This window comes from Ciconia boyciana, chromosome 8, assembly GCF_034638445.1.
Source record: "Ciconia boyciana chromosome 8, ASM3463844v1, whole genome shotgun sequence".
NCBI lineage: Eukaryota > Metazoa > Chordata > Aves > Ciconiiformes > Ciconiidae > Ciconia > Ciconia boyciana.
The window spans coordinates 32628376-32649589 of NC_132941.1; the positions used below are offsets into that span (position 1 = coordinate 32628376).

Below are 21214 nucleotides of genomic sequence, written 5' to 3' on the forward strand. Positions count from 1 at the left end.
CCTTTCCTGGGAGAGCAGCCCCCCCGGGCAGGCTCTGTGGGGGCACCCGGGATGCGGGCAGGCGAGGTTTGCACCCTGGCTGCAGGGCAGCGTGGCCGGGCGCTGGTTCCCCCAGCACCCCATGGGACCAGGCTCGGGGCTGGGAGTCACGGTGATTGCCATGAGATGACTAATTGGCTAATCAGCAATTTGTTAAATGCTTTTATGCTCATCACCAAAAAACCTGCAGCTGTCAAGCATCTCTGTCTCCAGAAGCAGCAGGAGGAGGAGGAGGAGGCGGAGGAAGCGACCAGGATTTTTGTGCCCCCGCGTTACGGTGGGGGGGATGAGGCACGGGGTGCAGCACCCAAGGACAAGGCACACATGCCGGCCCCACGGCCACCCCTCCCAGCACCCCCTGCCCACTGTGAGCACGGGGAGGGCTTCGCAGCTGCCACCGCTCAGGACTTTTGGGTCTCTTGAACGCAGCTTTTGTACCCGAGCCATCGGTTTTCAGCAGCTGCAACAATCTTCATGAATTTGCCTAATCCAGTTTTGAACATGTTTGTTCCCAGCGTCCCAGGCTGCTGGCCCTCGCGCTACCAGCGCCGTGGGGAAGGGGGGTCCAGCCCTGGATGCACTGACCCCAGCACAGGGGACATCCCGTCCCAGGCTTCGCCGGTGACACTGGGGCTCATTCCCCAGGTGAGACACTAGATGGAGCATCTAACATCGCGAATACTTTTTTTTTTCTTTTTAATCCCATAAAGGATAAATTGAAAAGCTAAATGAAAACACTGATTAAGTTGTATCCAGCAGCCCTCGCGTCCCTGTCTGCTCGCTGGACATGCGCCGCCTCAAAAGCAGGCACCCGTGCAGGAGGCAGGAGGGGACATTGCCTGGGCCCTGGCCACAGCCATGGCCACGGCCACAGCTTTCTCCTGCAGAAACGCAAACCCCAGGCGGTCGTAGGTCCGGGTGCACACGAGGGAGACGGGATGCTTTGGTGGCCACTTCTTTTGCTTTCTTCGAGGCCAGCCAGCTCTTCCAGGTTTCTCTTCAGCTGGGGAGACAATATGCTCTGATAGCACCTCAGTTGTGAGCCTACCCAAACTGGGGAAGGCAAAGATACAGGCTCTGGTTTTCTTGCTCTGGGAAGAGCCGAAGGTGTCTGGTATTCCTGGAAAGCCTGTGGGCGAGCACTGCATTTCCCAGAGCAATTACGGTGCCAGTGAGGATTACTGGTGATGTCTGTGTGTCAGCTGCTCCTCCCAGCAGCAGAAACTTTCCTAAAAATGTTACTGAAAACTTCTGCAAGGAGCAGAGACACCGCTGGTGCGGCAGAGGGGGAGAGGAAGGGCCCTGTTCCCAACAGGTCGGCGTTACCACGGGGTTAGGGTCAACCCTGGGGGGCTGTTGGGAGATGCAGCTGCTGGCAGAGCATCGACAGCCACCCACAAGCCCCGGGATCCATCCAGGGCAGGGGGATCCTGCCCCAGGACCTCCATCTGCTTCCAGCCTCCCAAGCCCTGGCTGCTGGTGAAAAGCTTGCGAAGGTCCTCGCAGGAGGTACTCAGGAGGCATGTGCATCAGGAGTGCGGCTTGCCGTGGCCCAGAAACCAGAGAAAACCAGAAGCACTGCCCCTGGTCCTTCTTACACGTTGGTTGTGACTGCAAGAAGCATAGCAAAGGGCATTACTGTGTAATCACAGAAAAGCAAGACAGTAAAAGACAGAACCAAGAGCCTCCAGCCAGGAGAACTCAACTGCAGTCAGCACCACCTTTTGCATCTCTGCTTTGCTTCAGACCCCCAAAACTTGTTCATTTCCTTCTGCTGGCAGCTGAATTAAAAAAATGGTGTGAGAAGGTGACAAACCCCTTGGCCGCAGCAAGCCAGTGGCACAGCATCCCTTGTCCTCGCTCAGACCACAGGACGTTTCGCTCTCAAAACTAGAGGTGGTTGCGAGTCACTAATATGGTAACAAACTTTTCCCAGGTGTAGCTCTGACCTTGTGCAGACCGCACCAGCCCATGGCGGGGTCCACTGAGCCCTGAGGAGGTGCCCGTGTTCCCCTGCAAGCCCTTTGGGTGACGTTAGCACAGACTCCTCCGCACCATCGCTTGCACGTGCGTGGGGGTGCACCGATACCCAAGTGACCCTGACAAACCCACTGGGATGTGCCCAGCCCAGCCAAGGGATGATGCTGCAACCCCTCAGTGCCACTCACAGCCCAGGCTCATCTGGGTGTGAAAAGCTCCAGCGTGCTGCTCCTGGGGAGGTCTTCCTGCTGGCCGTGCTCTGCGGCATGCGTAGGGCAGCCCGACACACACGCCAGCACAGCAGGAACACACAGCGTTGGCTTACATTAATCCACAGACTAGGAAGGGCTAAAAAAAGCAAGGAAGCAAGCATGGTGCTGGAAACCAAGTTGCATTGGCCACCTCTGCAGCTACTGCAAAGCCCAGCATCCATACGTGTCCGCATTTCCTCTCACCTCCTTCAGGTGTTCACTGGTAGGCAATATTTTCAATATGAGAAGAATAAAATGCCTCAGCTTGGCAAAGTCAGAAGTGGATGGGGGGAAGAGTTTGCTAGAGGGTCCCATCTTCTCCCATTGCTTCACAGCTGGTGTGGGGACGGCACATATGGCGTGATTATTTACTGTTTCTCACAACACAAGAATAAACAAGCACCAAAGGAAATTATCAGGCAGCAGGTTAAACCAGAGGAATGTTCATTCTGTCTGCTCATACACAGTGCATCCTGAAACTATCAAAGTCCTTGCACAGCCCGCTCTGAAGAGCAAATGATTGAACAAGGACTCAGACATCAAAAGAGAAGAGAGCTTGTTGAGGGCAATTAAGTGCTGTAGTGACCCCCTTGCTGGCTCAGGAAGCGCCTCGCTGGGAGCCGAGCCGCTGGGCCACACCACGGGTGCCCATCCTGCCCTCACGCCGCTCCTGGACTATCCCCACTGTAGAGGTGGCGCAGGGCTGCACGGAGCTGCTCTGCACAGCCGTGTGCGGGGACTGGGCAGGCGTCACCCCGGCTTCCCCCGGGCACACCCAGCCTCTGCATCAACACAGCCCCACGGCGCTCAACAGCACTGCGCTGCTTCATGGGTGCCCAACGGCCGCCTCTGCCCCCGAGCTGGTATTTTCCCTCACTTCCCAGCACACACAAGAAATGCTTTTTTTTGAGACTTTCCCTCAACCGCAGCGCGTATCTGGAAGCCTCATCTAACGGTGACGTCAACCCAGCCTGTGCTCACCCGGCTGCAGCATGGTTATGGGAGCCGCTTCCCCGCTGCATGCCGTGCTCCTGTACTCCCCCGCAGGCTGGGGGTTACGTCGCCGACAGCAGCACGTACCGTAACCGCACCCCACCCTCCGCCCGTGGCTTGCGCTGCCCTTGGAGATGCCGAGCAGGAAAGAGCTCCTTGGGTGCAGCGAACGCTAGCGCTGCAAACAGCCTCGGCCGCGCGTGGTGCAGGGCGGATGCACGAAGCTGCAGCAGCCTCGGACCACCACGGGCCCACGGCTTCAGCTCCTGGGACTCCCATGGATGGGGAAGGTCCCCCCTACGCACACCCCCCAGGACCACATTGTTAAGCCACGATCCAGGACTACAGGGTGGCCCTAGCCACTGGGGCATGCCAGCCCCGCTGCCGAGATGTGCCGGGCGAGGGCGGTACCCAGTCCTGACCTACAGCAAGTAAATTACTTTCTCAGCTACGGAGACCAGAGGCCCAGCAGCGCTCTGACAACACTCACTGTGATAAGAGCTTCCCAAAGGGCTACCAAGTTTAGGGGGGCTTTTTGGACACGTGAAGAAACAGAGTACAAACTAATTTTACTCGGTGGCTGTTTACTGTCATCAGCAAAAATTACTAGTTAGTATCCAACTCCGAAATCTTACTCATGGTCGAGCTGGGAAGAACAGGGGGCGATTTTCAGATCCCACCTTGAGCCTGCAGTACTGGTGGGAAAAAATCCTGCCCTGAGATGACAACGAAGCAAATTCGATACTGGAGCCACTGGCTATGCATGGTTGTTATCCCCTCAAAAGCCATTCCTACAGTCAGCCTGACCACAGCCACACTTTAATGCGAGCACGCTGCAAAAATAGAGGGGCACTGACTGAAGATCTTGTCTCTTCCTCCTTTAGGAAATTGCAAACTTCCATTCCTTTAATCTAATCATTTGCAGGAGCAGATATTTTCTCTAGAACAGCCAATATAAGCGGGCTGAAAGGTCGGATGGGATAATATGTAATCCATTGCGATAAGGGCTGTTTACAGAATTATTAATCAAACACAAAAGGGAACAGATAGTAACATTTTTTATTAAATATTACAGTGGATCAAAAAGTACAAAATATCTTTTGCCTGCTATGTGATTGGGAAACTATTGGCACATAATACAGTATCAAAAGCATTAATAAGTACAATTTGGAAAACATACAAAAATTGAGTGTTTATAGTTGGCTCAGCTTTATTTCTGGTAGTGTTTAAACTAACGCAAAGGTTACTCAATAACCTTTTAAATGGGAAACTATATAATATTACTGGGCCATTTTTATATATACAAATCATCACCTTACAGAGCATATAGGCTACATAACTTGAATCACAAAAAGTATACAATATTTACAACAAAAGAAAGTTAAAAAAGTATAAACAGCTAGTAGATTATGCTGCCATTATTAGAACATATTTAAAACTGCGGGGCTGGGGGGAGAGGGGAGGAGGAGGAAGAGAACGAGTGAAATATCAACCACGCGTACAGCAAACACCGCAGGAAGCACTCATGGCAGCGCTGCCAATGCCGCCCGCCTCACGCCAGTGCAAGAAGTCCCATTGCTCATTAAAATCACGACAACTGCAAAACCGGACCAGATGCGACCTCGCTGACCACCGCAAAGGAAGGGACCGGCTGGGGCAGCGGCGAGGGGACCCCAGCGGTGGTCTCCAGAGGCGGCAGCCCCGCGCCCCTGAACAGGGCAGAGGTGCCGGCGGAGGCAGGCACAGCACTCGCCTCCTGCGCCAGCTCCAGGGGCTGCCAAGCCAACTTCTCTGCAGCTGGGACAAACCCCTTCCTAGGCACCGACACACCCGGTAAACTGCTCGTGTCAGGCCAGCACGCAGCCAAGACAGACCTGCTGCAAAACGCCGGCTTGCCCCTGTCCAGCCTTGCTAGGGGTATGGATTTTACTGGGAGTCAGCCCCTACTTCCCACCTGTTTCGCGAAGTCCGGCTCAGTGTGCAGCCAGAAGCTACACGTGAGCTGTTTGCTGCTGGGCCTTTTCCTTTGAATCTCACAACCTTTAGCGCATCCCTAATGAATCCTGGACATAGTGCGTTTGAATTGCAACATTTCTTGGAACTGGCTCCTGGTAAATAGATTTATGACTCTCTTGCCAATTAGATTCCACAGTTTCCTTTACAAACCTACCAATAACAATGGTTTGATTGCACAAAGAAAGGCTTGTGCAATTTCATTCAATAATAAGGCCCCTTGAACTCAAACAATGCAAACAAAGCCCCATTTAAGACATTAAAAAAAAAAAAGACTTTTCAGCCAATGGAGAATTCAATAGTCTTTTGAAATATTTCCAAGATTTCTGTTAAGAGTTTTTAAACAAATAATGCACCGCTTCTGTTGGGGGTTTATGCTACCATTTCTTTTCCTTTGCCCTGATGTTTTGCCCAGTATATTATGAGCCTCCCCAGCCAGCAGCGGCCAGTCTCCTCACAGGGCAAGCGAGGAGCCTCCCTCCCCTCTCCCCGTCCCCCAGCCCCACGCTGCCTCAGCACGACTCCAAAAAGGCTACCATCAAACTCCAACGGGACGGAACCAAAAGGGAAACTGGACACTTCGCGTAAACAAATGCACGACTCCAGGACACACAACTTAACTGAAACAAGAAAGAGAAGCGTTTGCTTCGCCAAATACATGACAAGCTTCTGTTTGCGTTTGCTGTAGAGTTTTATATTCTCTCTCCCCCCGCCCCCCGCCCCTTCCCCCCATCCCCAAACCCCTGATTCTCACTTGATTCAGATCTAGTGCAACTTTACTAGAGATGTCCTCCACACTGCAGCCTCTGCCCGGCTGAGCCTGCGGTTCTGTTTCCCGTACGATCTGTGGAGCAGCAGGATGCTCTGCACTGGCACATCCATGTTCTAAGTTCTACTAGTCTGTTTATCGACCAATTAAATATAGTTTTACCACAGGAATATAAAGTATTTAATTGAAGAAGCTGGATCTTTAACAGTAGACGAGTATATTATTCTGGTTTCCACCTTTGGATATTAAGTATGATACATTATATATTGTATTTGGCTTCATATCATGGGAAAATTTAATGACATGCCTAGCATGCAAAGTGTTTCTTAGTAGTTTCCATTTTTCTTTTCGTATCGATTACGCTGTCTTTGAACAGTAACTGAGATGGTTTGAATCACAACCAATTTTCACATTGTAAAAAGCCTCCAAGTCACACTTTGCTTTATCAATGTCTATGCTCAGCTGTGTGGTGGAGAAGTCCTTCAAAGTGAATACACATCCATAGGGAAGCTCTTTCGTCAGGAAAACCCAGCCCCTCCACGCCCGGGCTTTCCCCCTGCGAAAGGATGCCCAGGGAGAGGCTGAGATCCCCGCAGGGGTGTGGAAGGACCATCCTGACCACTGCATGCAACCCCCTACCCATCCTACCAAGCCTGGCCGCTCGTGTGGCACAGGCCCAGTAAGCCTCTGATCCAAATCAACATTGGCGCCTCTCCTAATTTCTGAAATTCTCGACATTCTCGCAAACCACAAATGTATTTTCTGGACTCCTTTGTCATCCAGCAGCTTGTGCCAGGGAGGTTTTGTTTTCTAGACCGTTTCTCTGGTAGGCAGGAGGGTTTCACAGCCTAGGTAAGCTTAAGTACAACGCTTGACAAATTCACGGACCACGATAAGGGAAAGCAAAGCTCGGTGGGAGGGGAGAAGCGGCGTAGGAGCCATCGCAACAACAACAGGAGGGCGAGAGGTGCTCAGCACCTGCAGGGGCGGACCGTGGGGAAAGGAACCTTGTTTGCATCCTTGCACCATAACATCACCTACAGTATGTTTATAACCATTAAGATTAATCTGAACCAGTTGCTTCAGTTTGTAAACAGTAAACGTTACCACAAAAACGAAACAAAAATGCTGCTCAAAAGTATAAAGAAACTGGAAAAATTACAAACACATAAAAAAAAATTAGGACAGCCACAGCCTTTAAAAAAAGTTGCAGATAAAATGATACTGTTTAATTTAAAAAAAAAGAAACCCAAAACAAAAAAAACCAAACATAAAGAGCACAGAATATACTGGACAAACAAAACTATATAAATTATTGTGACCAAATGTGACACTGGTAGTTTACGAAGTGGATATGTACAGTCAAATTAAACAGTGTTTACCCTTCTGTTCTAATAGTGTTAAAATGAAAAATCTATTGCCGTTTCACTATACATTGCATTGATTGAATCTTTAAAAGTCAGGAAAAGTTACCCAAAAAAGCACATCCACTGATTGTACGGATTCTCGGCCCGCTTCTCCTTTCCAGGTTCATCTTGAGTCCTTGACTCATTTGCAACAACGCACGGCCTCTGGTCCTCGGCTCAGTGAAAGGCAAACGCAGCCCTCACCTGGGATTTCAGTGAGCTCAGGACTGGGCCTGCATTTCCAGGGCTCCCTTTGAACATTTGCTCTTACCATATACAAGTCCTTTCAGAAAACACATATGAAAAATCCAATGATTTTTTTCTTTTTTTTGTTGGTTTTTTTGGTTTGTTTTTTTTTGCAGGGGCAGGGATAAGGGGCGAGGGGGCTGATGTGGGACCCAGAATTAAAGAAGCAGTCCTGTCTCCAAACTCCAAAGCGCTCTGCTGGGTGGGGTACAACTGTGTCCTGGTTGACAAAAACACAGATCACTAAATCTGCGAGACATCATCACAGGGGGAGGAATGTCGCTAACTTAACTTTTCTCCTCAGACCTTTTTTTTGTGAGCGAGGGGGTTTACAGTTTTGTGCTGGGATGTACAGAGGACAGCTGGGAAGGTGGGAAGGCGGCTTGAGGGTTTATAGCAGCTAAAGGATAAATGCTGTTATGCAAAAGGTCACCATAGGAACTTCCTACAGGTGTTGCTGCAGCTAAGTGTCTGTACAGTTGCTGAGAGTTTGCAGGGGACGTGAGGAATTGTCTCTGCACCATGAAGGAGTGAAGAGCCAAAGGCTGCATTAGTGGAGAGAGCACGGTCTGATTTTTCAAGTACTGCAGGGGATGAGAGTACCCGGGCGGGAGGCGATTGTTCAGCCCCGTGCACAGGCTTCCTGGATACAAGCCTGGGAAGATGGGGGCTGAAAGGGGAAATTTGTGGCTTTCCAGCATGCTGCCAGAATGAAGGCCATGCACTGGCTTGCTGCCTTCCCCCTCTGGGTCGGGAACCTTGTCTTTCGCCGGGGTCTCCTTTGGTAAGTGCAGAGGAGAGACAGCTCGGATTTTTTTTTCAGAAATGACTTTGTCCAAATCCTCCAAGCTCCGTTTCAAAGGCCGGGCAGCCCCCACGTTTTGAGGGCTCGTTCTGCGGCTGACGATAGGATGCACCATCCCCTCCATCTTCCTCAGATTCTCCAGCCTCTGGGCCTGCTGCTTCCCAGACCTGTGGAGCAGCTCGCTGTGTTTTTTCGGGGCTGTCATGGCCATGGGGGACACGCGGCAAGCTTTGGGGTTACAGTCTAGGCTCACCGCCTGGCTGCTTGCAGCCTGGAATGGGGAGATACCTTTGCCTTCTTGCTGGGCCATGGATGAATGAGGGAGGCTGGAGCCCGGAGCCTTTGCAGTCTGTTTGTGTATGCTCTTTGGAAGACTCAAATCTGTTGGCTGATCATCTGAAGAGGCCTCCACTGCTGCCTTTTTTTCTTGCTGATGCAAAGATGGGCGATAATTTAAATTTAGTTTTTCTTGGTGTTTGTGTTGAGTAAAAGTAGAAATATTTTCAGACTCTCTGAACATGTCCCGGGGGAGGTACTTTGATGTCTGTTCATTATTAAGGTGGTGTTCTGTGTGCCTATAAAGGCTGTGCAGATGAGGTGATGAATAAAAATCTGCCAAGAAAGTGGGCACATGGGAGTGCTGCAGTACCCTTTTCTCAATCATTTTATCTTTGCAGTCCTGGATATCCATCTTCGGTACGTACGACTCAGCAAGAGAACTGAGGTGATGTTTTGAAAAATCACAGCGCTGAGGATCCGGTTTACTTAGCATGTCATGTTTAAAAACGTCATTAATCGATTTCCTTTCTTCCTTGGTTTTAAAACTCTGTACGTGTTGTATGACTGAGGGCCTATTAATTGCCACAGGATCGGAACTAGGGGTGTGGGGACCTTGTGATATGCTTGAGGACAGCTCATCTCTGCTGTTCAGTTTCTTTTTGCTGATCAAAGGTGGAGGAGAACCATAAGGATAGCTACATGACAGGGCTGCCCCACTGACCTGCGATAGCAGCTTCTTCTTTGCCAGGGGTGACATGATGCCTGGATTACCCTTTGAGTAGAGCAGCGGCGTGTAACCAAAAGTGGAGTCATCGTTCATGGACCCGGGCAGCTCCTTTTCCTTGAACATGTCGAAGTTCTGGACCACCAGTACTTTGGGTGTTTGCTTTAGTGCATTGTGGATATCTTCGTTTCCCAGCTGGTCCACTTTCACCGTGCAGTTTGCGATGTAATTGGCCATTTCTGGCAATTTGTCATCTTCCATGTCGCTCTGAGTGGGCAGCGGGACTGGAAAAGCTGTGAAGGGCATTTCTGGAGGTTCGCTTTCTAAGCTGTCAGTAAAAGCTTTGTGTAGTCTTTGTTCAGGCTTTGTGTCTTCCAGGGCATCTGCTGGGGGATGTAATCGTTTTGTGACGGTAGCATCCAGCATGGTGTCTTCTTCTGGGGGCATGGATATACTTGAGAAAGAGGATAAGTGCTGAACCTCCTCCTTGGCTTTCTCATTGTTCGTGCTGTTTTCTGTCAGGTCTGTCTTTTCCAGAGGCAGTGGCCGAGCTGTCTCTGGTAAAAGAGATGGAGGGCCTTGTGTGGGTTGTTTCATCTCTCCCACTGTAGGATGTTCAGGGAAATTTTTCTGGTCTGCTGATTCTTGATCCTTCTCTTGTTCTGATGAAATCTAATAAAACGATTCAACAGACAGTAATAAGAATGTGGTGCATTTCAGCAGACTGTTCATAAGATCATACACAGTACACCGTTGGCTACTTTTAGAGAAGTACTTGTCAATCACCTTGCTGGAACGTGAAGGCTCTAATGCCACGTATCGGACTCAAACAAAGAAACGTACCTCCTGGAAATATGAAGAAATACACCATCCCTGCCAAGGTCACAATAAGGCATTTCAAAACAGCAGATGTTTGTAACCTGACGAGAAGCACCAGTGGCTTGACCAGATAGCTAAACGCTGACGTTATACTCTTTTAAAATTAATTAGGCAAATGCAGGAGAGCAGATTTCATAACACAAATGATAAGGCTATAGAAATTTCTCCTGCTAGCCAACTTCACCTACAAAAATGACACAACGATTCCCATGTTTTTTCTTAAATAAAGTCTCTCCAGCGTAGCTATCTTAAAATTCAGTGATCACAGAGGAGATCGTTCACACCCAGTTCTGCATTAAAGTGTGAAAATGATAGAAATGGCATACTAGGAATCCCTATTGTAGGCAGCAAATCACTGCCACAGCTTAACTAGGACACACATTTTTTTATTAACGGATTAAAATGAAGTTGTCAACATTCAGCAAGTGTGTGTGCCTGCTATTACAAACATGGCTTTTATACGTTATCGTCAATGGGACCGCAGCTCTTTCTGCTCCCCCATTAATAAAGCTTGTGTGCACAATTCACACTATTCATCCCATTATGTAGCCAGCTGAACTGTGACCCGCAGAGGTCACCAGAGCGTCCCATCTGCGATCCAGCTGACTGACAGCCCTTTTCAAAACTGCTGTCACTCTCCTCTGACATGTCATGGTAGAAGACAGTCATAAACCAGCAGCATTGTGTGAGCCCTTTATTATTATTGTTTTCTTTCTTTCTTCGTTGTAAAGATAAGACGCATCGAGAAAGTTATTATCTAAATGCTGCTTTATGGTCTGTCATAGGAGCGGGGGATCGGAGAAGGTCCTAACGAATCTAACCCTCTCAGAGATTTATTTCTTCACAGCTGCTTTTAAATATTCCTGTCTGTTTGGTTGGCCTATTAGTTACAGTGTCTGTTAGTCATCCTAACTTCTTTTTAAACTCATAGCTGCCTTTTGCAGCCAAATACCATCATTAGGTCCTTTACAAAGTACCATCGCTAGTCTCTTGAGCTTATAAAATTACAGGAAAATACCAGACAGATGAGCAAAGCAAGGAGGAGAAAAAAAGAGAGAAATCATATTTAATAACTGTACGTTCTGCTCTTTGTTTCTGTTAAGCAACATTTTGATTGAAGTTTCAGCTATTGTGAGGAAATGTGCAGTCTAAGGCTAATATCATTTTGTCTGGTATCTTGTTACATTGACAATGTCATTGTGATGGCAGGAAAACAGTGAAGAGTACAAAAGCAAATGCAACCCTAATAAATTCAAGTTATATTATCTCCCTGTATACTTCTCATGGTGTTTGAGTTGAACATGCAATTGAGAGGACCACATGTTTGTAACTTGATTATGCTTTTACAGCTCACGGCTACGGCCAGCTTCTAGGCCACATGCAGAAATGGTTTAAGCGGTGGCTTGGTTGGGGCCATGCCTACACATCTACGTGTGTGGCTACAGAGGCTCCCTGTAAGCAACACACTACCACTGCTGTGCCTGGATGAGGACTGCGCCCAAATGTGGAGCCTGGCATGGGGCTCCACTGCTGGGGGAAGGCTGGAGAGAGAGGGACATGCAACCTTCTGCCTGGCTCCAACAGACTTGGATTTCACTCCACCCAAAGGAGCTGGACATCTCCTTTCTGCTGGCCTCGTAAGGGCCATGTCCTGGGCAGGGAGCCCTCCCTATGGCAGAGCATGGATGAGCTCTGCAGCTCTGCACCCACCCAGGGTGGAAGTGTCCACACCTGCAGGCCCCTTTGCTGCTCAGGCTTCGTGTGACCACCTACCTGTATGGTGACCTGCATGAAGGCTGAGGTCCTTAATCGCCCACCCTGATTAAACAGGAGCAGGACACGTCTTCCATCCCAGTCAGGGAGAAGACATTAATTCTGCTATAAAAGGTACCATTTTACAATGGAAACTGTCGTAATTGTACATTTTTATTGTCTCGTCTAGGCTCCCTACATTTCCAATAAGCGCAGCGTAAGAACTCTTCCTGCAAACCACACAAAAATAACTGCAGTTTAAGCAGCAGGAAGTTTGAGATAGGGAACAACAAAAGCAAGGAAATTCAAAGTTAAGGCTGACGCTCTGTTGCTGACTGGTTATGCTGTGCTTAGAGGTGGTGGTACGGATAGTGTGTAACGTATCTTGCTGATCCAAGACCCCTCAATAAATAACCAGGCACAAAGGAATGACAGGGGAAGGGAGCACAAGCCTTCACTTTGTATCTCCTTGCTTTGGGCAATTTGTGTTGCAACCTTCCAGTGACTGAAGAAGGTTTGTGCACACTCTCCTCTCTATGTATTTTTCATCAGAAGTGGAGGGGTTTTTCCCCAACAGGGTTCCCTGCTTTAAAATTACAGTGAGAGAGAAAACAAAAAACCTCCCCTCTCTGTGGAGTGCTCTTACATTAGATATTATAGGTACTGTTGATCAAGGTGACTTAGAACACAAATTCTGGTTTGGATGGGAGATGAAATTGTCCTTGTAAGCACAACTTAAAGAGGTAGCGTGACATGAAAATCAAAATTTTCTGTTCTCAAAACTGGGTACACAAAGTCTTAGAGGCGTCTGTGTTTACTGGTCCTGCATTGTTCTTTTTTTAAGCAATGAGGAGGAGGATTGTTGGTAGGTGACTCAATACCCATTTCCAAACTGGTTTAGAAACAGGACTTACGTACCTGCCAGACGGCAATGAAGTCAAAGGAGCAGCCGTAGTCTGCTGGGCATGTCATGTGTTTCGACATTCTTTAAATACTTTCACTGCAACGCCTTGAAGGCTGTTGTGATCTGGCAGACCGAGACAGGAAAAGCAGTGTCTTGTGTAGGGGTTGTATGTGAGGAGTTTCACTGCCTCGTTCATATAGGGTGCAAGCAAGGCACAGGAGAGAGTGGGCAGGATGTGCAAAAGACATTGCTTAAGTAACACCAGAGCAAAAACCCCATTGATTTTATATCACTTAACAACAAGTGAAACTTACTCTTATTTGCAGACAAATATGAATTCTAGTGATCTATCTTACCCCAGGCTGTGAACATACAATCTGTTCCACGAGGGCTGTCCTATGACTGTAGGTAATGCAGAGCTACATGGAAACCAGGGCCTGCCCATGTGAAGCAGGTGACAGAATAGGAACCTCTCTCAGCTGAAAACCATCTGTGGCATGTGAGAGGGAGGTCGGTCTCGGTTAGGGCTTTGGAAGGTGTTTCCCTCAAAATCTGACCTTTTAATCCAAAGAGAAATTTAGTATAACACGATAAAAATCCTGGGGAGTGATCTGTTTTTTGACAGACATGCATACATCTGTGAGCATGGAAGGGCTGATCCAGAGGTTACCATTATAAAAATCATCTGTGTCCAACAGTTACCACAGTATTATCAACAGTATTAGAGGTTCCCGCACCCTATACTTAGATTAGGAAATAACTGTGGTAGTTGTGTGGTTTCCTTTTGGCAGCTGCTGCTCTCTTAGTGGTCACCACTGTATAATACAATGAGCAGAAACGGTACTTGTTACCTCCAGCGCTTGGTCTTCTGCCACCACTGCTATGCAATATGGAGCTAACTGGTTGCTGTTTGTAGCCCAGCAAAATCCCAACACAGACAGTACAACAACAGAATTTCCATTGCTGAGCAAACCCAAAGGCCAGCTGGTTGGAATTCTCCAGTTTAAATTATGTATTTTATCACTGGATTTCACATGATTAAAGCTGTACATTTTTATTTGAAAAGCTGAAAAGCAGGAAAGCAACCAACCTCAGATGCATCTTGGGGTTTCTGTGCATTATCTTTTTCCTTCTTGCTCTTTTGGTTTTCATTTTTGATGCGTTTTGTTCCAGACACTTTTGTTTTCGCTTCACCCTCCTGGGAACTGTTATCCTGTTTTCGAGGTTTCACTGGAGGCAGTGGCTTATCTTCCTCTCCTTTAATAAACCTTTCATACGGCAGGATTAATCTAGGGGATTAAGGAACAAATAATTGATCAGATTTTGCCATTCTAGCAAAGAACAAAACGTATCTACTACGAGCAGTTTACTTAATAAATCCATTTTCTTCCATGCCATAAAAGCAACAGTGTAAACTCTACATCTACAAATCCAAGTATGATAAATCAATTTATTTGGCAAGATTATCATGTGGCATAAATTCAGTAGAGTTGGAGTTGGTGTGGATCAGTTGTCAGTAATACTGTAGTGGTTTGTGCGGCTACACCAATTTGTACCAGATGAGGATATGAGCCACTACATTTTAGACTGATTTAAAAAAAAATCCACCATTTATTTTTATTTTCCCTCCCTACTCTTAAAAGCATGCAGCAAACCCCATGAAAACACCTACAAAGCCACAGCCAACTTGATAACAGCTAGACTTTTCCAGGCTGGTGGTTCCCCTGCGTGCAAGGGCGAGCGCCAGAAACTCGGCAGAATATGAGAGAGTAGGGCTGCAGGAAACCTACAGCACTGGGCACAGCACCCGGCACGCTGCAATCAGCACCAGCCCACTGCCACCCTTGCAATGTGACAGTCACCACGCTCCCTGCCTTCGCCAGTGAGTCTTTTCTTTTTTAGGAAAGAAGGAGAGAGGAAAAGAGTTAAAAGTGAAGGAATTTTTCACTGTGGAACTGTACTCCACAAAGTGCGCAAAATCACTTTAAAAAAGCAAGGAAGAAAGACAAACAAAAAATACCCTCCCCCGAAAGCATCAAACACTGAGTTTTAATCTATCTGTTTTCCCTTTGCAATTCTTGATCTGAAAGGAAAAATAACTGATATAATTAAAAGGGATGGATTGCATTACAATCTCAGTTTCAACTTCAGTGATTAAAGTTTTTATAATGCATTTGGTATGATTAATGACTCACTGTGGGATTAATACAAGACTCAGACTTTAAAAATATGAACTTTAATACAGCAAACATAATTTGTTTTAAAAAAAAAAGACAAGTTGACTCTATGAAGAAAATGTACTTTGCTTATAAACAACATAAATCTATTCAAATACCAGGAATCCTTAATTATCTTTAATCTAAGACTCCAAGGCAGAAACCTCTTTGGTTCAGATATTCGTTTGTTATCCTAGAATCAGTTTCTAAGCATGCAATTTTGATTTACATACTTAGATGTTCAAACACAGTTTGGGCTTAAGAGAGCAGAAATTAGATTGCTCGTGATCATAATATTTTACATTTTAATAAAATACAACATAAATTATGTTAAAATATAAACCTAATTTATGCTATATTAGAAACAAAATTCATTAACTGAGCATGCTCTGACATGGTATGTGCAAAGAGGCGTGAATAATACTTTCTAGCCCTGAATTTGGCAGGGCTCCAGTAATGAAGCTAAGCAGAGCCCACAGGGAATATTCATCTTCAGATCCCATTACAAACTGAGTTTAAACATGTTACAGCTGCTAAAACTGGAAACTGCTCCCTCTATGCAAACTTAGCAAAATAATACGTAGTTGCCAAATACCTGCTTCCCACTGTAATATTACAGTTAATGTTTATATAATAAAAAGCATAACTAAGCAGAATAAGAAAAAAATAATCTTGTTCATACTTGAGGCTGCTACATTTCATTCGCAAAGCGCAAATATTGGTGAAAACACCAAATTCCTCCCCGCGCTGCACAAAGCACTTTGGACTTCACTAGAGGCAAGGTTGGGTTTCACACAGGGCAACGCCGAGGCCACTCCGCCATGTGTTAAATATTTAAAATCGCTTTTAATAAAAACACATTTTATTACAATAATTGTTAGCACTGCGAGGGGAGTGTTTGACTTTGTTTTGTTTCCATAGGAACACGTCGCCCATTAAAAATCTACATATTCCATCCGTAAAGGTTTCAGACGCTGTCCCACGCCCCACGGGAGATGAGACGCTCCCAGCCCACGAGAAGGCCTTTCCATGAAAGACGCCGCGCGATTAACCCCGTGGCTATGGCCGGGACGGCAGCAAGGCCCGGGCCAACACGATTAATCACCGCTCGCGTGCTCTCCACCGAGCCTTGTAGGGTAACGCGGGACGCAAACTCCTCCTCCTTCTGCTGCACCTCACCAGAACTCATTAGCTTTGGCGCTAATTAGTAACCGTGGCTTAAATTTCCTTTTCTGATCTTAAGGGTTCATGTGGGAGTACAAGGTTTTCATTTTAGTTATTTTTCACTGAGCTCAGCAGTTGGCAGGCCGACAGCAGTAAAAATACATTTCACATAGCCGGTCAAAGGCCCGGAGCCAGCGGCAGGAAATCTGGAATTAAATGTTTCATGTATCGGGGAGGCGGCATGACTAAGGTAAAACTGAATCAAAACACAAGGATGGCTTGTTCTAGGATTTTCCCCTCCTCGTTTGAAACAAAGGCCGGCAGGCTGCTGTTCCCCGCTGCCGCTGAGATGGGTTTTGGGGGCCACGGGGGGCAGCTGGAGAGGAGCCGGGCAGGAACGCAGGCTGCGAGACCCCGGGGAGCAGCACTGAGTCGAGCAACGCCAACAATTGCTGCTTCACGTAGTGATTTCCGTCGGTTGCAATTTTCACTGAATGTTTTTTCAGTTATCCTGTCATGGTACAACACAATTACCCACAGGATATGATCTTATCATTTGATTATTAGAAGTTTTTATAGCGCAAGAGTAATAAAGCCAATACAGCTCTCGGAACATGTAAGCAGCCGGCTCACATGCCATGAAAGCAGCCGGCTTAGCCAATTTAAGGTCAATATTGCCCAACACAGGAAGAATGCGATCTGCTGTTAGCCAAATAGTTTAGCAGAATGTGACATGTCTGAAACCAACACAACGTGGTTTTTTTTTTTGGTCAAATATTTGCAGCACAGGTAAGATTTAATCAATCTTTGCGCAGGGAGAGGTAAAGACGACGTCCAAAAAAACGGAGCCGGATACCTCGAATGTATCGCACTTTGGAAACAACCACCACATTTTCAGTCGCTTTGAACTGTGGCTGTATTTTGCGGGGGGGGGGTGGGGGTCGGCAAGTATCAAAGTATTCATAAAAAAGGAAAAGGGGGGGAATATTTTGTGGTCTAAAGAATATTTACTTGTAAAGCCTGCGAGGAGACCAAATAAAAGGGTCTTTATCATGATCAAGATTCCAATATTAAGATTAATAAAATGTATGATTTATAAGTCAATTAACATAAATAGAATATGTAAGCACTAGTGTATTAAAAATCTTTCCACAGGCAGCAGATTTTTAGCAGCATGAGTTTTTTTTTCTTTCCTGGAATAATACAAGAATAACATTTTCCAGCCAAGAGCAGAAACAGTAGGGGAGTCTTTGCTATCACAGGGCTTCTTATTAAATTCAGTCACTGTGAAAAGCCAGTCCTTTTTTTTTTTTTTTTTTTTTTTAAATAAAGACAACTTAAAATCAATATAAGTTAGATTAACAAATCAGTACTATACTAATCCTGATTTATTACAATCGGCAATATTAAGTTTAATCACGTATAAACTGCTACTCAAAAAAAGATTTTGCTTTACTAAGTCCTGAATTAAATAATGGTGCAGAGTGTACTGAGTTTTTAGATCTGCATCATCTGATATTATGAAAAATTCAATGTACTTCTCTGCAGCAGATGTCAGAGGTCAGCAAATCTATTACAGTAATGTAAGTAATCTGGCTTTCTGCCAACCTTTTTTTAAAAAACACTGAAGCAGATAATTTTATATTTACAAATTCTAAAATCCTCCAGGGACTGAATCTCTTTCCCAACAAAAAGCAGAAACTTCACATTAGAGAAATGTATTTCACAGTATATCAAACATGTCTTCATCATTAGCATTTCATAAAAGGAAAAAAAGCCCTTAATCTTTATTAGTCAACATTTTTTCCCAGCTACAGAACTAACAATACAAGATCTCATCTGAGCCAGTAACCACTACATTTTCATGTATTGATTATGCAGAATGAATGACTTTTTTGGCCCGACTCTGCTTCATGGGACACATGAGAGCACATCTATTTATAGACATGATAAAAAAAGTAGTTACAATAATGCAAAGGATCTGACCAGCCCAGAAAGAGGAAGGAAATTAAATGTTAAGGCTGCCAGTTTCCTCTTTAATTCTCCCCACTGTGTATGGATATGACACGGCTCTCTGGCCGGGGAGGAACCATATGCCCAGGACACACAGGGTGAAGGAGGGAAGGAGGCAGTTCAGCACAACCCCTACAATATTTTTTATATTGCTTGTTTCAGTGTTTATTTTTGTTTTCTTTCTGGCAGAATAAAATATTCCAGCAAGTCTCCCATTGACATCATCTTGCTTTCTCAAGGGCTGCAAGCCCAACTTAAAAAGCGCGCAATGGAGTCTCTCAGCCACAAGAATAATCTTGGAAGGACTTAAAATACCAAAGCCCATTCCTTGGGAGATGCTGCCCCATTCCCATGCTTGGCCAGAAGGTTAAGGAGGTTGATTGCAAGAGGAATGGAAAAAGATTTAAATCTGTTCCACCAAATGAATACAGCAACCGGGTAACCCGTGGAACTCACCGCCAATGGATACCTTGGGGCCAAGGGATTAGTGAGATTACACAAGGATTAGATGCTAATGTAAATCATGAGAACATTAAGCTCTTAGAGTTTCAAAAACACTGAAAAGGGACAGGCAATAAATCTCTTTACTGGTAGGAGTTTGGAAAACACTTCCCTCCTGGGCACATCATGCCACAGTGGCTCTTGTGCCTTCCTCTGAAGGCACTGCCGGAGCTGGGGGACGAGATGGCTGGTCTGCTTGGTTCAACAGGGCAACCATCCCTCAGGTCCTCACAGCAGCCGGGCAGAGCTGCCCACACCCGTGCAGTCAGAGGGTCTGAGCGCAGGGCTGGGATGAGCAGCTGCTGAGCTGGGGCAGCTTGGGGCGGCTCCATCAACAGCCCCCACAGTGCAAAGGAGCCCTTATCGATAACCTTAGTGGGAGAAACCTGATTCTTGTTCCCTAGAAACTCAGTGGCAAAACATTCAGTTGTTGTAAGGGACCAGCAGGAATGCCCGAGCTCTGCCTGAGACAAGAGAAGTTTTGTCTTTTTTACCCTGGTGCTCTTTAAAAGGGATAAATCTTGGAGCAATGCTGTCAGTATAAGCACGGGAAACAAGCCACCTTCAACGGCAATCAGCTGGTGGGGATGGCCAGGAGCAGGAGGCAGCTCTCCTGGGCACCAGTGACAAATTCCCAGCAGAGAAGAGGGGAGAGGAATAACCCAGACTCTAAGGTCTCAGAAGGCTTTCTGAAATGGGGATATAAAATACATTGAGGAAATACAGCAGTGCGCTCCTCAAACGTGATCTCCCCGGACCACATTGTACAATCCAGGGGTTACGACAGCAAGCCTTGCGTGCTTTTGTGCAGAACACAATAGCAATAGGATTATTTGCATTTGTCTGAAGTACAAAACTGGCATGTATTTTATCAGCAAAGACAAAATACGTTTGAGTTCAATTTTCTTCTCAAAGAACTTTCCTTCCTTAAAGAAATGGCTCTTTCATCCTTTCATCAACAACTTTCCTCACAGCCCACTGGGAGTGCTGGTGGGTAATGAGAATGGCTCACTGCTGAAAGGTGGGAACTGCGCTGCTGTAAGAGAATTCAAAGACACTTTGTTTTAAGTAAACTGGAAATTAGTGACATTACAAACACAGCTGTTGATTTAGCTGCACAGCCAGGCGAGGGAAGCTCAGGCACCTCGATCCTATGGCTCAACAGGGGGAGATGAACAACCCCAGTCTTTGCCTTCAGTGCAGATTTACTGCATGGGAAAGATTCAAAGGAAGGGTGATAGGGACAGAGACGCTTCCCCAGGTCACTCTACCGAAATTGCTACAAGCCCCTGTTTTGGCTGCAGTCAGCATTTCTGCATCTAAAGGCAGTCATGCCTTTTGCCCGGGAGGTCTATATAGTCTCTGCAATGCTCAGCTCCTATGCTCAAGATAAGCTTACAGATGCCATTTTGCATTACCTATGGGGTGCAGATCTCCTGGAGGGACTCCAAAATCCTGCTGACCCTGCCAGGGAGCTCTGAGCCACATCTCCTTTGCACAAAGTTGAACAAAGTAGGGGCAACCCCTGTCATGTTAGTGGAGCACTGCAGTAAAGTACCAGGTGGAGATTCCTAGCAGACATGGGGTATCTGAAGGGAAAGATTTTACTCTCCAACCCTGGTGCAAAGGAGAGCGGCACATCTCCCATCGTGCAGCCCCCTCCTGGGGCAACTCAGCTCCCAGCAAGGAAAAGGGGCTTGTCCCCATGTGTAGAGTTTGTCCCTACTCCTGGATGTCAAGAAATAGGGTCACCATGCGAGAGACACATTACCTAAAGTTGACCAACCACGAGCACGCAGCTCAGCTGCTAGGAGTGCCAGAACCCCAAGAGCATTGGGCACACTGCACAGCTTCAGAGCCCGGTAAGCATCGATGCACATGTGTACTGCGGGCACACCTGGGAAATTCCCCTCTGCTTGGGCGACAACCCAACTGGGAGCACTGGGTAGCACACGGCATTCCCCAATTCTGCTGGGAACAAACTCCTGGGTGGAAAGAAGGATGTGGCTGGGAAAAAATTCCCTGAGAGGAGAGAGATCATCTGTTTCCAGGTGCTGGAAAGCAGTGCCTGACTGTCCAGCACTCTTACACCCAAGGACTCCTGCTGACTCCAGTGCTGGTCAGTAAGTCTCCGAGGCTGAAAACCCAGAAATTTTGAAAAAACTGTGTGTTTTCAGATGTTTTGAATGGACAGCTAAGGATCTGTTTTAATGGTAAACAATTACATTCCTCTGTCATCTGATACTTTTTAAATTTTGGGGAGGGGGGAAGCTTTCTGAA

At 46.7% G+C, this 21214-nt stretch overlaps 1 protein-coding gene across 4 annotated transcripts in view; it reads right to left on the minus strand.

Annotated features, from left to right (window-relative positions):
* Window positions 1–6016: 6016 nt before the first annotated feature.
* The window catches only part of ARID5B (AT-rich interaction domain 5B), a 122298-nt gene continuing 107100 nt past the window's right edge, over window positions 6017–21214 (minus strand). For all 4 annotated transcript variants that reach the window (XM_072869914.1, XM_072869915.1, XM_072869913.1 and 1 more), the window contains 2 exons: window positions 14131–14329; window positions 6017–10177 (listed from right to left, as the gene is read on the minus strand). In XM_072869914.1, the coding sequence (XP_072726015.1) occupies window positions 8027–10177; window positions 14131–14329 (2350 nt within the window). In that variant the 3' untranslated portion in view covers window positions 6017–8026. The remainder of the gene's footprint in view (window positions 10178–14130; window positions 14330–21214) is intronic.